General features: G+C 34.5%; 1 protein-coding gene across 1 annotated transcript in view; it reads right to left on the bottom strand.

Moving 5' to 3' along the window:
* LOC138321817 (fibrillin-1-like) overlaps positions 1-18765 on the bottom strand; it is a 58161-nt gene that overhangs the window by 12573 nt on the left and 26823 nt on the right. The window contains exons 19-36 of the mRNA XM_069265797.1: positions 17647-17817; positions 15862-15956; positions 14624-14735; positions 13929-14180; positions 10388-10533; positions 9909-10110; positions 9172-9324; positions 8116-8279; positions 7422-7559; positions 6531-6693; positions 5977-6108; positions 5588-5713; positions 4681-4853; positions 3683-3831; positions 3263-3429; positions 2654-2800; positions 1759-1887; positions 522-641 (exon numbers count right to left, since the gene is read on the bottom strand). Coding sequence (XP_069121898.1) covers positions 522-641; positions 1759-1887; positions 2654-2800; positions 3263-3429; positions 3683-3831; positions 4681-4853; positions 5588-5713; positions 5977-6108; positions 6531-6693; positions 7422-7559; positions 8116-8279; positions 9172-9324; positions 9909-10110; positions 10388-10533; positions 13929-14180; positions 14624-14735; positions 15862-15956; positions 17647-17817 — 2739 coding nt within the window. The remainder of the gene's footprint in view (positions 1-521; positions 642-1758; positions 1888-2653; positions 2801-3262; positions 3430-3682; positions 3832-4680; positions 4854-5587; positions 5714-5976; positions 6109-6530; positions 6694-7421; positions 7560-8115; positions 8280-9171; positions 9325-9908; positions 10111-10387; positions 10534-13928; positions 14181-14623; positions 14736-15861; positions 15957-17646; positions 17818-18765) is intronic.

Genomic DNA, 18765 nt, shown 5'->3' with positions numbered 1-18765 from the left:
TAAAAACATACAAATTAACAAGGTTACATGTGGCATTTCTGTTTGTGTGACAGTTATTATCATGGTCCAATTGTTTTACAGCTATAGAAAAAATACATACCGTATTCGACCCAATAAACCTTGTCCAGGTTGGCTGGTAAGTCTATTTATGCCTTGGGCAATTGAAATCAAGGCCTCAAAATTGGGATGGGCAGTTATTGGGTCAAATACGGTATGAACTTGTTAATCGTAACATTTTAATTTTTTCGTCAGCAGCCTGCAGTATTTTTACCGATAAACAAATACTCAGTTTAACTAATACCATGTTAAACACAATAAAAGGAATCTTATCTAATATAATTATATAATCAAAAGAGGTTTTCATTGTTGCTTAGTTCTTTCTTGTTTTTTTATGCATTTTTATAATCATTCTTTTATGCATTTCTTGCCAAAGATATTTTCTCCATCTTAATTCAAAGATATGTCTGCTTTATAGCTTCAATCCTGCAAATGTAACTTCAAATATCACAAAATGGACTTACATGTGCAGTTGAATCCATCACCTCGGAAACCACGTCTACAGCGGCAGACAAAGTCCCCGGGCCTATTGAAGCACTCGGCGTGAGGTGAGCAAGCATTGGGATTCTCACACTCATTAATATCTATATCACAAAGAGACACAAAATTATTAAAGCTACGTGGAGAGGTAACTCGTACAGACTCAAGTGAAGTAGTTTTTTCTATCTTTTTGCCCTAGTTCTCTCAATATATCAATAACGACGGACGCCATTTTACTGTAAATCATAGAAAATTATTTTAAATGATTTGTTTTTCATACTAGGATTTATTGGTAAAATTGACCGTTCGGTATGATACACATCTAACCCCATGCTATATTAAATCATATTAATTTATGTTTTTTTATAACTTAAAAGATAAAGCCTATTTGGGTTAAATTCTTCTTGACCTATTTTCCATTTTAGCATTCCACGGTATATTCCATATTAACATCGATGATTTAGAATGTAAAAGTAGTAAATAAAAGCAACACATGCACGAATGTTATTACATTTCATAAAATTAATTATTAGTGAAATGCATTACACTAATTACTCGATATCTATTTAAAGATGCTCCACCGCTGACACATGGTATTTTTTCACTATCAAAAACAGGAGCAGACGATTTGGTATTTTTCTTCAGTTACAAAAGTTACTCACTTCACACCATTACCACCATTGAAAATGTTTGAGCTTCTAATTTTACTTAAAGTTTAAAATATAAAAAATAATTAATTGCATCCCGAAAAAATTCCCTGGCACTCTATCCTATATGGAATGAATTATTGATTGCGCATGCACCAAAAGCAAAACAAATTATTTCATATTATGTTTTGTGTTAATTAGACATACATATACACGATTAAACACCAATTATTGTTCAAATGATGAGTATCATTTATGCTCTGTCGGCGGTGGAGCATCTTTAAGTAAATATTTCTATTCTCATACAACATCTTGAGAATACAATAACCTTAACCTCTATTCCTCTACATTCGTTGCAGATAAGCATTCATTGTGATATCCTTATTTTGTGAGCAGAATCACGTTGTTTTCTTTGTCAAGTTTGACGTCACGCTCACAAACACATTACGTCACAATCAATACCTACTTGCAAGGACAGGTAACCCTGTAATATATAATGGCATTAACTCACCATACAGAATATCTTAAGTTTATCATTATTAAAAATAATATTATGTAGAATGTATCAACTCACCATTGCAGATGGTTTTAGATCCGTCCGCCATTACATAGCCATCGTGACAAGTACAGTAGAAAGATCCGAAGGTGTTAGTACAGTCGGCACGGTCTGGCTGGCAGACGGCGGTACCACACTCATTGTCGTCTGCATAGAATAATCACACATTGATATTATTATAAAACCGAATTAATAATTCAGGATGATGGAGAATGTTATTCACGATGGTGAACACTTACAATGATAAATCTTGTTTACAATTTTTTTCAATTGATATTATTATATAGATACTATTCTCAAAACAGTTTTTGGTTCATTGTGAATTCAATATGCAGATATGTCAGCAGTTTAACAAAAGAGAATGTCTTCATGTAAGTTCAGATTTTTTTTTAAGTCGATGTGTATCAAGACATAGAATGTACAGTTTATATTTTTTTAATTCAACACGAAGATGTTCATATATTTACTTAATCATTGGCGTTAAATGTTTTGCTCTTGTGCTTTCACGTGTATTACTGGGTTAATCTAATGGAATTCAAGAATGTCGTCAGAGGCTGAATAACATGGTCATATAAGAAGAAATATGTCATTTTCATATAAGTTTTAAAGCACTGGGATTTCTGTTAAATTACATTGTTATCTTTATCAATGGAGAAAGGTTTTTTTAAAAGTAAAGACAAACAAACACCTATTGCGGAAGCTTTACTATAGCGGAATATGGTTGATACGGGTGAACTGTTATAATACGGTACAGGCATGAATAAATTTCTCTTTCAATAGTGCGTGAATATGAAGAATATGTTTGCTCAATCTGGATCACAAATAAAGTAAAGTTCACCCTTGCCACAATATTTCTTTTATTCATATCAACAAATTAAAAAGTGCTATGATTTATGAAGATATCCGATCTTACCATAACAGTTCCGGCCGTTAGCCACCAATGGGTCGCGCTTAATGCCTTGCATTCCCGCCTTGCAGTGACACTCGAATCCTTTCGTTGTATCCTGACATTGGGCATATTCATGACAATCATGCACGTCCATTTCACATTCATTTGGATCTTTAATGTAAAAAAAAGAACCATTAGGTATAAATATCGCTATATCCATTACACTAATTAAACATATTAAATGGCTAATGTTAACTAACAGTGGGACGTGTTCGCGTGAATTATGAATCAATAAAATTATATTATGAGTACTGTATTCTTCTTGTAAGCAAATTATATGGCAAATGTTACGTTTAAAAAGAACATGTGGATGTGGATATGGCGCAGTGGTAGAAGGCGCAGGTATGTTTGGCTAGGCGATTGGGTGCCGTAGATCGTGAGTTCGAGGCCCGGATAGAGCACGAGTCAATAAAATTGTCATGCTTTGTTAAATTGTGTTTCTTTGATGTCTAAATAGAACCAAACACTTTCGTTTTACATATATGATTTCGTCATTGTGAAATCAATTCATCTAAATACGTATTTGTGTTGAGTGTCTAAATTCAATTCAAATTAAAAGCATGCATTGCGTACTGTATTCTACTTGTGAGCAGTAAAGTTTGCCAAGGGTGATGCTGGCCTGGGCACCATCGTTTTCATTCTTCAAAAATGTCATAGCCTGAACAGGAAGATCCTGCTTGCGTGAGAACACTCCTCCGTCTTTCCTCCATTCAGCTTCCATTGCATCACAACTGCACTTCCTATAGTATAAAAATATTTTTTAAAGATATTCCATCTTCGAAGTCAGTTGTACAATATAATAAACTTAAAAATACACACTTTAAAGACATACTGGACACCGATTTATTTTTAAGGTGACTTTCTTTCACATTTTCATGTTTGATGATTTTTAAGGCAAATTGATCTTGCGATAACATTTTTTTGAACTCCATTGAACATGTTTTCGAAACTTAATATACACTATAACGGTAAGATAATTAGGTCAATACGTACCTTTTAATTAGGTCCAGTTCAGTTTGATTACCTCCACATTTGTTTTCAGTTCCACATGAACACTCTTGTTGAGAATTGTCGCTATTTCCAAAGTATCGGAATTCCTTGAAATCTTTTCCGTTCCAATAAAATTTATTGTATCCCAAAAACTACAATCAAGAATGCATAATACTATTACTGTCGTGTTAAACAATGGATTTTTAATTTAAAAAAAGGCTACGGTTTATATATAATATTGACTATTTGAAGAAATATAAACACTTAAATCCACGAACCAATGGTTTGTATAAGTTGTAATATTTTTTACCCGATCTTTGTCTTTGTTGACAATAAAACATGTTCAACCTATACTAAAATCAACTTAAAGTTGATAGTTGTCTTCATTAAAAATATTTTACACTAAATAGATTTTATATAGCACGTTTCTTTGAAAGACGTGATCTTTATCGAAATAGAGAAATCCACGAAAGAAATACTGGTAAATTACTGGTATTTCAATTTTCGTGATCAGTGAACATTTTTTTTTATATTTCCTTATGTTGGTTTTTAGGTATTGGAAGATGGGCATCAGTGTTATCTATTTTAATTCGATTTTTATTCAATTTACATTTGAAGTTATATGTGCAGTATTTTTCATACTCGCGAATCAAGAAGAGCTTTTAATATTTTATTCACCAGCAAAAGTTAAAAATATTTTTTGAGAATTACAATACTTGCAATGCATAGGTTTTAATTTTACAAGTACAAATAAGAGCAGTAACTGATTTTTGGCAGTGTTGCAAAAAACATAAAAAATAACCTGTCAAAAATAACTTTAAATTATCTATCTATGTCCAATTCATATATACTGTAATTTTTTTGAGTAAGATATTTTCAATCAAAATTCGGGAACATAACTCCCAATATACAGCGTTTTAACTGTTAATCGCTTAAATAAACTTAAAATCTACAATTCAATTGTCGCAAAAGCAAGCTGGTTTCTGGTTGTCATATTATACCTGTGTGCCGAAGCAGTCGTATTTGACCGGCTGGACACAGTATTGTGACGCGTCTGTGAGAGCCTCGACTTGGACAGTTGTGACGCTGTTGTAAGAAACATTGACGGTGGTGTCGTTTTTAAGATCCAGCTCAATAGGGGTGTCGTCCCAATTGTGTCCAACTACCGTAACACCTAAAATAAAAAGTTTTTTGCTGGATCTTCAGGATTAATCATGGCGTTATGAAAGCATTACCATTCTGATTGTCTCTATGATAGTTTTTTGGTTTGTTTTAGTTTTAAGAACTATTAACAGCCAGGGTTATGTAAGATCATACCGGATTTGAATGTGGAGGAAACCGTAGATACACGGAAAAACACCGACAACGGTCAGTACCTGGCAAATGCTCAACATAGGTGTCCAACTTGCGACCAAGAAGTGCTTAATTATAAGCTATAATGGCCAGTTGAGAGGACACTATTGCCTCATAATATTGTTAAGGGGTATACTAGTGAGACAATACTATGAAAAAATAGTGACTTCTCAACTGGGCAATGAATGGAGTTAATAATCACCTTCATATTTGTATTTAAACCTTCGACATTTTTATTTCTGGCACCATCGTTCTATACACACCGCATACAACGTTATCTTCGTTTCACCATATCATTTCTGATATAGCCATGTGCAAATCAAAGTGGGAATGTCAAACTTGATTTTACAAATTTCAGAAATATTCCTTTTCAGATTAATTATTTTATTTTCCCTTAACTAATAAAGACAAGAACCTCTTTTGATTAGTATCACAAAATGACAATCAGATTTCCAGCGGAAATATATGTTAATAATGTAAGCTTTATCATTCCAGTTTTATGTTTTGGAAAACAAAAGAAAAACAAAACCAAAACAATGTTATCTCTATATTTACCATGCCCTGGTACTAATTCCATGTCGCAGACGACAAAGAATGGCTCGACATTTGGTGAGGGCATAATCAAGACATCGCCAGTCTTGAATCCCAGATTGAAGGCTTCTTCGCAGTCCTTGGGAATATCTGTGGATAGAAGATTGTCAACATTATTAGTATCAACAGACATGTATAAATATCGCAACGATATTGACTGGATACTGCTAGACATTTCGATGTTATCATTTTCGTGATTAATACATTCGCGTTTACGTTTTCAGCATGGTTTCATACAGACACCAAATGTTGCGCGCGGGGAAAATTTTCGCGCTGAACGTGTGTAACGTTTGGAGTAAATGGTGGATGCAACAGCGCTCCTGTACGGACGTAAATATAGTATGAATACTTACCGAAAGGTTTTGGGCCACACCTGACAGCACTGATTGCGGCGTATCCCTGTTCGTCATTGGATTGTGGAGGGCCAAACCTAACCCCCTCTATGGGCAGATTTTCAAGGGCCCATCCATAGTCTACCATTGATCCTGGTTAAAAATTACAAAATTTTCGTCAGAAAGGTTTCTGAATAAAATATTGGGTCATTGAATGAAAGGATTTTTGAAATTCATTCAAGTAATATCATTTTCTCGTCAAAAACTGAATAAAGACTTCTTATAAAATAGCCATTCATGTAAGAGCATATGTGCTGAAGGCAGTTTTTGCTAGGTATACATAAACATAACATTTATACGTGTCAATAACTACCGCCCAAGGGACAAAAAAATTTGTCCTTGTAGCCAAGTGGTTTTTATACACAGTTTAAATTGTGTTGAAATAGACCAAATAGAACAATGAAAAAGTGGCAATTTAACTAGATGATCTTTATACAGATGGTCGTCGTTACTACAAGTTAAACTGTAATTTGCATTTCTAGGAGTATTCTTTTAAAAAGAAGATCATAATTTACCTTTAGCGTCACATCGACAGGTGTTGTTGCCAGGACAATCGCCAGTCAATGTACACGGACACCCGTCTGGACTACCGACACCTGTCCCAACGCTTTCGCTCTCTTCGCCCTCATACATTGTCAGACGAAGGCTGGGTATATTGGTACACTCGTACTCAATGCCCTGTCATTACAAATTACACAGCGTCATCATTTCTGAACATACCACATGTTGACGACGGATACAATTATTATGGTATCCTTGTTATTATAAACAATAACACAATTCGTGTTAACAAAACAAGGTTTCACATTTACACTCGTTTTATATTCTTCATTCTGACCAATCAGAGTTTATTCCCTTCGTTTCCCTCCTACAGTATCATAATTACATCCATTTGTTTCATTTCATCAGTATTAGAGTTATTTCCCTTTGTTTCACTCCATCAGTATAAGAGTTATTTTCCTTTGTTTCACTCCATCAGTATCAGAGTTATTTCCCTTTGTTTCACTCCATCAGTATCAGAGTTATTTCCCTTTGTTTCACTCCATCAGTATCAGAGTTATTTCCCTTTGTTTCACTCCATCAGTATCAGAGTTATTTCCCTTTGTTTCACTTTCCCTTCGTTTCACTCAGTGAGACGTAAGTATCAGAGTTATTTCCCTTTGTTTCACGCCATCAGTATCAGAGTTACTGCCCTTTGTTTCACTTTCCCTTCGTTTCACTCAGTGAGACGTAAGGAAGTAACTCTGTTATTGGGGTTTTGAGGGAATTAAACGAAGGGAGATAACTATGATACATCATAATGTTTTAACTTATCCTGCATACAAATATCAATTAAAAATATCATATAAAGGTACATGTAATTTGAACTCCAAGAAAAGATAAAAATATTCTTTAAACTTACGAACCTGATAACAGAAGTTGGAAATAGTTGTAAGTGTATTTATTTGTTTTGTGGTGACATCCGGGTACTCCATCGGAACCGTATAGTCGGTTGGGGTCCTGAATCCGTCCACAACAATTTTTCCATCGATATTATTATTAATCTACAACCACAGAAACATATATATATATATATAATATATAATAATAAGGGTATTCTTTAATTGAATTACACACTGTATATCTTATGGTGATATAACACCTTATAGGAGATATATGCTGTCTAAGGAAAGTGATAACAAGACATGATTGTGTATGTTGGAGGGAGCGTCCTTCGTATTCAAATTTACTTCCGTGAACATCCAAATTATTTTTGAGGGATTATTTCCTATGAGAAATCGTCACAACGGATACTTGTTGGCGTCTTATTCAGATAACCAATCAAAAAGTTCATTAAAAGTAAGATTGCATTTGACTTCTGTTCTTAAGTTCAATGAATTTCATGGGTATGTTACCACAAACGGTCACCAAGATTACTACATATCAATTGTTGTTCTGTGGGCATACTGCAAATTGGCACTTTTGGTTCTGAATTTTTTTTTCTATTTTTCTTTCTTTGCGTAAATATTTCTACCAACATGTATAGCCTATCCCATGTGATTTATTTCTGATGAATGGGTTGATTTGCCAATGTATAGATTTCTGACATCATCAACTAACCTGAGTGATACCAATGGTCTTATCAGTGGTGAAGTCACAGTATACAGGGAATATAGCTACTCCGCCGGCACCATCGGGGTCAATGGAGTAGATACTGTCTGGGTTGAGGTTCTTAGGAAGTATGGCGTTATGGGTCTTTATCTCGTGGCAATCCTTGTAAACATCTGAAAATGTAAAACGCACTTCTAAGCTTTGATTGTAAATTAAAGTTGACTAATACCAACAAGTATACCGCAAAACGCAACCGTCACAATATACATCGCACACAAAGATGTTTTGAACCAATCAGATAAAATTGTGCATTGATATTACAACATGCATCGCTTCATACCAAAGAATAGAATGGATAATCTTTATCACGTATAGCGTTGGGGTTTTTTTTCTTTCTAAATTGGGGTTTTTTTCCTTTCTAAATCCATCTAGGTCATCTCGCGGTATGAAAGGTAAATATTTTCTTGATGTTACTGAAAAATTATCATATTTGATGTATATGTAATATGATTTTTATCATCTTTCATGTCATATGATTTGTATAATCTTTTATCTGATTGCATATTGCACAACTATAAATTTGTATTAGTATTTGAAGAACTGGAAAACTGTCATCCTGATGTAAATTAAAGACTGTCATCGTTAATGTAAATAGATACATATCACGTTTAATGTAACTGGATGGAAACTATAATCTTGGATGTAAATTAATTGCTTTTCGAAACTAAATGTTTACCACCTTTGATGTCATTGGGTACACATATATCTTGTTTTACATATACAAAAGGAAAACATGGAATTACAATTATCTGAAGTTGTACATATCGGGAAACATCATGCATGAACCATTGAGGAATGAATTGTATATAAACTGTCAACTGCTGGAGAATCCATTAGGCTATGAAGTTTCGATACCATGTGCCTTTTCCAATTGTACATAAATGACAATAAAATATGTTTCAATCAATAATCAACTGTACTCATAATATTGATTTAATTAAAAATATTTCATTTACATAAATACAAGATATCTAATGTATGATGATGGTGGAACGTCATACTCACTGTAACATTGCATAGGTTCGACATGGATTTTCCCCTGTACGCCGGGTGGTAGTTGAAGAATGGTGGCTGGGAGGGCATCTTGTACTATCACGTATCCTCCGTAAACTTCGTCTCCATTACATTCACACTTACCCTCCTTACAGGAGAGGATTCCTGTCATAGATATCATAAAGTAATATTAATTAATGTTAATTGATTCTGATTTATAAATAAATAATATGTTAACAAATAACATTTTATCTTGGGAGCCCTAAGGCCGTGAAAGTGCTTTGGAATGGTAGAAGTATGTCACTTAATGAATCATGAACATTCTTTTAGAATCAACCATTGTCACGAGGATGATCATGGATTTGTTTTCCTAACAAGCAGTGCTAGCAAAAATATACAACATTAACGACTACCTTTACGGTAGCTAAGAATATTGTTAACCAACTTATTTGTTAATACATCTTGTATATATTGCGGAGAATTAGAATTTCCGAAAAATAATTGCAGAATGATATTTTCAGCAACTGATCCCATTCAAGTAAAAATCGCGAAGTTGAGTCGCCATGCACTGTCATGTTAACTTGCTATGAAAACGCGAAATTAAGATGCAATGAAAAGTCTTTAGTTATGAAAATGCGAAATTTCTTTAAGATGCCGCGAAATGACATTAGCTATGAAAACAAGAAATTCAGTCATCGCGAAAAGTCTGCAAAAAGGTTGGTTTGCAGTAGATTATATTATTGATATACCATTAGATGTGTACTCCCAGTCATACATATCCCTGCCATCCGCTGGTAGTTCGGCGTTTCCACACAATAGATATATTGGCTGTTCACAGTAAACTGATGTGTTCACAAGCGTTTTAACGTAGGATATCTCAAACACAAAATACTTGATGACAATAGTTCCATTGGTAGGAACAGGGTACTCTGTCTCATACGGACGTACTTCCTGTAAATAAACAAATACAAGCGATTTAATGAGGAGAACATCGCCATACATGTCCGAGTAGCACACTTCCTATATATAACACAACAAAGTATACCTGAGTTTATTCGAAGACTATCGTCATGCATCTCAGATTGGCGCACTACCTATATAAAACAACAATTTGACCTATGTGTGAAGATCATTTTACTATTGCTGTCTTTTCAGTGTGATGGTTCTGACTATATTTCAACGTTTGCAATGATTTTTTTTATTTGTTTACATAAAGGATTTTTCTTACCGCTGATCCTGTTGGAGGGAATGCTTCTAGACGACAGTACACAGGGAATGCTGGGTTACCATAGTTAGGACCGTCTGGATCTATGTAGATGGTGTCGGAATCGTCAACTCCATTATTGCGGGCATCCTGACACGTTCCGAATACACCTGGTAAAATTGAAAAGATAAGATTTCATTTGTTATCTACAATTAAGGCTTTATTTCCATTTCATTCAATTCGCGATTTTGCGGGATATTATTTGGGTAGTGATATTATCGGAATCCGCGAGTACTGCCAAATGGAAATTGTTTTTATTTCTGAACATTTAGGCTTTCAGAATTAAGTTTAAATCTCGAAAAAAATTTACCAGCGAAAAAGAACAACTTTATCCTTATATTCATATAGTCTGATATGCTTATGATTTTTGAAATACTACCGTGTGATATTAGCTACAAAGCACTTATTGAAGATGTAGGAAAATATAATCGAATGCTAAATTTATAGTACATTAAACGTTTTGACATATATAACAATCCATTTGACAAAATTCAGATATTACCATATAATTCAATTTTGCTTAATTTACTTTATCAGCCCATAAAGGGAAAAAATGGCGTTGACTTTTGTAACGTTGCTTTTCATTGGCAGAGATAACGGCGTAATTTTTTCATAGACAAAAGCTTCCCAAAATGAATTTTAAAGAGATTATCTATTGTCAATTGAATTATGAGGTTTAATTTGAACCTTCGCGGTTTATTTAGAGTACACTCAGAATTTCGTGATTTTACACATGTTAAGCATTTGCTGAATGGAAACTGAAGGCTGATTCACAAAAAATAAAAGAAAATATTATTTTTCGCGGGCAAACATATCTTTGCATATTACAAAGTTGGCTCCCTTGCGGGTAAGTATGTATTGTGACGTCACTATTTTGTGTGCAAAGTTCACGTCGTTTTTTCTAAAAAGTATAATGTAACACCCGCACACACATAAGGTCACAATCAATATCAACCCGCAAGGACAGATAACTCTGTAATATGCAAATACAGAATACTGCTCAGCAAAGTCCAATAAATTATAGTAAAACACGGTTATAACAATCCTTTGATGACCAACGGAATGATTTCATTATAAGCATAATTTGTTTTACATATATTAAATACATTAGAAACTCGGGGGGAAATAGCTACATCATACCCATTAAATCATTGTAAGCATGTTCTTAAAAAGGTTTTTTTATTGCGTGTAGCATACCGAAGAAACATCAACACTTTGAAATAAATATTTTTGGCGCGCGTGCTCTGATCGACGTAAATGTCATTCAGCTTTCATATTAAAATTGTTTCGTGTAGGAGATATTGATAACAATTTACAGCTACCATTGTTGTTTTTATAAGTATTCTTAATTTTTTTGTATTAATCTTAAACGAGTTTCGTCAACGGCAGCAATGTTGAATCGAACACGTTCCGCCATATTGGACTTTGCTAATCTGCCAAACATCATTACGGATTTTCCATATATGAAAACGAAAACTCTGCCGACAATTCCGAGGTTTCCGAAAAGGCGGAAATTTTGATCGCATCGATCACATGATTAGGTGAACCAATCAAAATTGTAGATTCAATGATTTGTTAGAATGATGCATAATAGATAAAGTTGTTAACTGATTTTTACAGAAAATGTTATGTCACACAGTTATTTGTTTGTGTTTCACGGCCTATCGACAACCATGGTCATTTAGGACCAAACGACACATCATGCAGCAGGACAGAAGACGAGTAATGATTGTATCTATAAGATTAGGATAAGACATACCTAAGTAAGAACTAAAAACCACAGATTGTTAAGTTTGATTTTGTAAAAAGATTGTTTTGGATAAAATAATATTGGTTAAAACACATGAAAACTCATGCAATGTTGATGAAACGACAAAATGTTGGGTTGATACACTGATGAAATGGGAAACGTTCATATTTTCTTAAAATGCCGATCTCTTTGAAATAATTGAAAACACGATTATGTCTCACGACATGGAACAATGTGTACATGTCGGAGACATCGTAATACTTATCTCGTATGTGTTTAAAATCAATATAGTGCACTAAAATATGTTCCACTGTGAAAGGAGATTCTCATGCATGGCATGTAGGAGGATCCTCCCCTCTTAATAGACAGGAATGTGTAAAATATGTGTGTCCAGTTCGGAGCCTAGAGAACAACTTCCTCTCTGCGGTCTCTCCGACTGGACAGTTTAGGATTAAGTGTAGGTTGTATTTTAAACAGTTTATTGTTCGTTTCGGTAGACCATCTTTGTTGCCAATGGTGTTTGATAGCTGACTGAATAGAAGGTTTGAAATCAGTGTATGGTAGTTTCAAATCTGTTTGTGCTAGGCGAAGAGCAGTCTTAGCTGGCCCATCGGCTTTTGCATTCCCCTTTATACCCACATGACTGGGAATCCAGAGATAAGTAATTTGAGTTTTAGAAGATAATCGAAATGTTCGGATCAAAAGTATTGGATTATTGGGTTTCTAGGGTTTCTTGATTTCAAAGCCTGAAGAACCGAAAGAGAGTCGGAACAGATGATTGCCTTTTCAATGCGGTGTTCTTCGATATGGTCAAGCGCCAGACCGACAGCACATGCTTCAGCAGACAAAATTGAGGCAACAATCGGCAGTCGGATAGAGGAACAATGATTAGATGTACAGCATGCTGCCGTAACATTATCAGCATCTGTCAGCGTAGATCAGAACATGGTCAGGGAAAGCCCTAATGCACTCCCGAAAGGAGGATTTGTAATCTTCGGGTAATGCACTGGATTTTGCCCTCTCATGTAAAGATAAATTGATATCTGGATGCTAAATTATGGTGATGAGCATTTGATTTTGTGTAAATATTTTCTTGGATGTTGTGGATTAAATACAGGTTAAATGCAAAAATTTTGAAATTCTGATGCCAAATGTTGGTATGAGCATGATGTTGCAGATTAAATACAAGGTTAAATGAGGGCTTTTGGGATTGGATTTCAGTTGAGCAGCATACTGTAAGGATAATTTTTTTCGTCGATCGTCCAGAGATGGCGCATTAGCTTTCAAAGGAAGACTTTTCACAGGTGTTGTTCGAAAAGTCGTAGTCAAGTTTTGATCTAATAAGTGCCCAGGAGATTCGTAGAAGCATTTCACGGTCTGCTCCACAATCAGAATGGGAAAGAACACGCAGATTGTTCAGTGCTTTCGAGCACTTATCCTTCAGATGTTTGATATGTGGAACAAATATCAAGTTTCGAATCAAATATTATACACAGTTACAAAAAACAGATGTCGTAAAGAAGTTAATAATGAAGGACTGTTGACGGTAATTAGATTGTCTTAAATGTCTTAAAACAATCAATTAACTATTGCAATAGATTCCAATCATTCTTCACTTATGTGTTTATATTTCCTGTGGGTGGCATATGAAAGTTTATTTCTATACCAAATTTAAGAAGAAAAAAAGTATATCATTGGAGTAACTGATATCATGATTCGAGAAAATGAAAGTGAAAGTAGATAATTACTACCTACCGATCGGACCGGAAGTACAGATGAGGTCTGTCACTGTGTACGAAGCGGAACGAGATGGCGATGTGTCAGTTGAAGCCTCAAGGGAGAAACAGACTTGACAGACCGGAAGTCTGGTTTTGTTGTGAATCCAGCCCTCGTCGATGTACACATTGCCATCCTCGTTGTCACAGTTACAAGGCACATCCGGTCCGGCATTACACACTCCAGTTACACCGCATTCACAGCTGTCTTCTCCGTTCGAACCGCCCCAGCCTGTATAGCAACGTCAGAAATACGGTTATTATACATACAACTGTGTCATGACAAAAAAATGAACACCATTAGAGTAAAAGCCAATAATCGACCAAAAACAAATGTTTAAAGGTACCGGAATATAGCCTAATTCTGCAGGAGAATTATAATATTGTTTAATATCGTTATCGCATCCTTAAGAGACTCTTCTTATTTTCAAGTTACCAATTATTTACATTTGTATATCAACGCAAACCCCTCAATTTTTTATCTTCTCAAAGCACAAACTTTGTACAAAACGTTTGGGAAAAGGAGGATTTCGTTAATTTTGAGTAATGGAATTTAGTTAGAAAAGTCGTTTTACATAATAACACGTCACGAAAAATGTACAAAACATTTGAAAAATTGAGGGGTGCGGCCATTAATATTTGCTTATAGAATTTCGTTGAGAAGAAAACATATACCTGGTTGAATATTGCCATCACAAGTTTTGTAGTGTACACGGTCCGTCTTGGGTGCATTTCGACAAGAGTAGCTTATATGTTGTGTACAGTAGGCCGACCTGTCTATCAGTGCCTACATCAAGATAAAGAAATTCTTAACAATTTTCTGTTATCAAACCTGCATTAGCGACCACTTCTGTATAAATACAACCTGTTTAATCAGATCACCTTCTCAGGATCCAAAATGAACACAATTTGTCCTGTGTATAAAAACCGCTTGGCTATGAATTCTATTTTTATTTGGTATTTCGGATGGTCTTTATAGAATCATTTGTCGGTACAGATTCCAAATACAGACAAATACAGAATTTGCATATAAGATAAATAATTGAATTCAGATATATTAAAGAGTGACTTCTATCAAGCAATTTGATTTCGTAGTGACTTAATTCTGCGTGGTCATACGTAATGACTTTTTTCTTGTCAATTCAATTGATCAAAAAGTATTATGTCTCAAATATACATGAGCTGAAATATTTTCATGACACTACATTTTGTGATGAAGTGTCATAGGGCCCAAATGTACATGTGCTTAAACATTTTCACGATCTTAATTATCGCGATAAAGAATCAAATATTTTCACGGTCTAAATTATGGCGATAATGAGTCAAAAAATTTCACGATATTAATTATCGCGATAAAGAGTCAACATCATTATCTTAATTTTCACGATTAAGAGTAAAACATTTTCACGACGTAAATTTTCACGATCAAGAGTCAAATATTTTCACGATCTTAATTATTGCGATAAAGATCAAACATTTTCACGATATTAATTATCGCGATAAAGAGTAAAAAAAATTCATGATCTTAATTATCGCGATAGAGAGTCAAACAATTTCACGATCTTAATTATCGCGAAAAAGAGTCAAACATTTTCATGATATTAATTATCGCGATAGAGAGTCAAACATTTTCACGATATTAATTATCGCGATAGAGAGTCAAACATTTTCACGATCTTAAATTTATCGCGATAAATAGTACAACATTTTCACGGTCTTACTTATCGCGATAAAGAGTCAAGCATTTTCACGATATTAATTTTCATAAACAAGAACCATAGGACTCCAATGTACCAGTGCTTAAATATTTCCGTGACATTGGCTGTCGTTACTTCCAATCACACGTGGAATACGCCAAATGTAATTGCACATGAAGGTCAATGGGTTTAACATATATGGAATCAATTTCTTACCTGTATTTGATCAGGTGTCACACCGTTATTGTATGTGATTTGGAAACACTTGTCTACTCCTTCACCACCTGATGTACCTGTTGTATTCGTATTATCTGCAAAAAGAGACGGAACGCTTGGCATAAACGGCTAATGGATGTTTTATAACGTTTCAAGTTGATTTTTCCAAGTTCAAGTTTTTATATTTTCCAAGTTCAAGTTTTTGAAGTGTCCAAATGAATAGCTTACACCATCCTCGATATTCCAGGGGTTCCGATCACTTACAATCTCTACACACCTTGACTATCTCATAGTAAAACTAATTATGAAATACAATAAAATATTTAGAGTTTTCAATGGTTATACTGGTGTAAAGAAAGTAACTTTTGTAACTGAAGAAAAATAGTGATTGGTCTGCTCCTGTTTGTGATCAAGAAAAATGTAATTCGTCAGCGGTGTAGCATCTTTAAACGATTTGTTTGAAATTCACTCAATCTTCTTAGATCGATGTACCGTATTTGACCTATGAAATGCGAAGAATTGCTTTACATCCAGAAAACGTTTATTAGGATCAAATTTAGTTTTTTACAAATGTATTACATAATGAAAGCTGCCAACGTATTTGCAAGGGAAATAAAATATAAGAAATACTTTTTTTCTAATAAAAATTTAGAATTACACGTTAGCACCATAATTTGTATGTATATGAATAAAGAACAGCTTTTCATATGTTATCCGCCACCATCGGTTACCAATATTTTGAGAATTACAATACTTATAATATATTGATTTAAATTTTACACAGATGAATAAGGACAGGATACTTTTTACAGTGTGCTGCCAAAATCTCTATATTTATGTTAACTGTGCAGTAAAACGAGTTATACAGTCAGATCATTTAGCCAAGTTGTGGTTTACAACTACATTTAATATTTTTTACAGTGTTATCACTACATCTAACTGTAATGTGAGTTCTTTATACATGTATATGTTTTCATCCACACATACAAAAACATGTATACTTTTACAGTGCAAAATTCAGTGCTATAACTGATATTTATAAGACATCATGCATTTCTTGTTGCACATTTGAATTATTGTCACAAGTTTACTTCTCAAACTTTGATATGGTTTTCAATAGGTTACTGCAGAAAACAAAATTAAGAACAAAATTTTCGCAAAGTTATAGCATTTTTAATCCAAAGTAGGTGTCAAAAAACCTTGAAATATATCTTAGCTGGAAGCGACAAAAATTCAACTTTGATTTAGATATGGGCAAATAAGATGTACATGTAATTTTCTCCCATACTTCACAGGGATATCCCTTGGTTGCTAGTGAAAAGACATCTCTTTCTTACACAGGGGGGTGTAATACAGTTCACACGCGCTAGACAATAACGTGACGTCATCAATACATGCGGCGTGCATTGTAGATGACGTCATCAATATTGACGCATAACGACGTTCCTGCGATAATGGCGCGATGAAAAAGCTGAAAACCAACTGGAATTTTTATCATCTTTTCTACTAAGTATGGGAGAAAAAGAATCAAACATTGGTCTGTCAATTGGACAGGGATATCTCAACCCTTGTGAAAGATTTTGACCGTCAACCCTAGGCAAGCCAAAATCTTTCACTCGGGTTGAGATATCCCTGTCCACATGACAGACCCATGTAAGATTCTATTAATCTTTTTGATTATAAAATATTACACGGAAAATTTTGTCACGTTTTCTATGCATATACACTAAAGTATGTTGTTTGTAAAAATTTACTTGAATCACAGGAGGCACTGAAGACACTTACCTGGAGATACGGATATGATCGTCTGTGGAAATTTGCAGAAGACAACAAAAGGGTCGTTACCGCCAGCGCCATCAGGATCGATCGTGTAAGGAGTGTCTGTCGGTAGGAACACCTCGCTCGGTGCACGTGTTTGTCTGGCATGTAGCAGATCATTACATGTTGGACGCAACTCTACAAAATAAATGTATGTTCCTCCTTCTTAACGTTGACTAAATGCAGAATAGAAATTGAAATAGTCACAAAAGGTTATTTTTATTTATTACAATTTTTTTAAAGCTGACAATGCAAGTTAAATTATTTAAAATGATTTTTTTAATAAGTATACTAGAATTTCAAGAATCGTTAATGAGACATTCCCCGGTTGAGGACAGCCATTTTTGTTTTACATTCCGACGACTCACCGACCCCTATATAAAGCGCGTGAATCGACACACGTGCGCTCATTCATGTACATATACACCTAGCAGTTCACAGTATATATCACCTACAAATAGGTAAACAAAACCCTCACCTGTAAAACGATATGGGACATGTTTTAGCAAGAAAACATGTCAACTACTGTAAGTTGTCATTTAGATGTTTCTCAAAATAAAATTTCAGCGCAAGTGAATAGAAACCCAAACAATAATCCGTCCACATATCTCCACGTATATCATCGTACTCATTGCACTCAACTGACCATATACACGTGACTATAGTACCTAACCCTAACGAGCGACAACTATCAAGGACACACACGTGTCGATGTACATGTACGCGTAAAACCTAGTGTATATTGAAGTGTTTAATTAATTCGTATTGGACATATGTTAGGATATAGCTGACACCACATTCATTTTTTACTTCATTGAAATATTGTCAGGTGAGTGCAGTGTTTATTTTCAATTTGACATTGTTATTTGCAATATCGGGGCATGTGTATCTGAGACAAGACATGTTTATAATGACACACGTGTGTCAAGTGTCCCGTGCTTTATATAGGGGGTTGGCCAGTGAAGGTTACTAAGCAGAGCAAAAGAAAAATGGCTGCCACTTCCTTAGATACCGCACTGTCATAACTAGGGAATGTCTCAGAAACAATTTTCGAAAAAAATAATTTCGTTATCTTTTTTTTTTAAT

This window comes from Argopecten irradians, chromosome 4, assembly GCF_041381155.1.
Source record: "Argopecten irradians isolate NY chromosome 4, Ai_NY, whole genome shotgun sequence".
NCBI lineage: Eukaryota > Metazoa > Mollusca > Bivalvia > Pectinida > Pectinidae > Argopecten > Argopecten irradians.
This window is presented reverse-complemented; position numbering and strand designations above follow the sequence as displayed.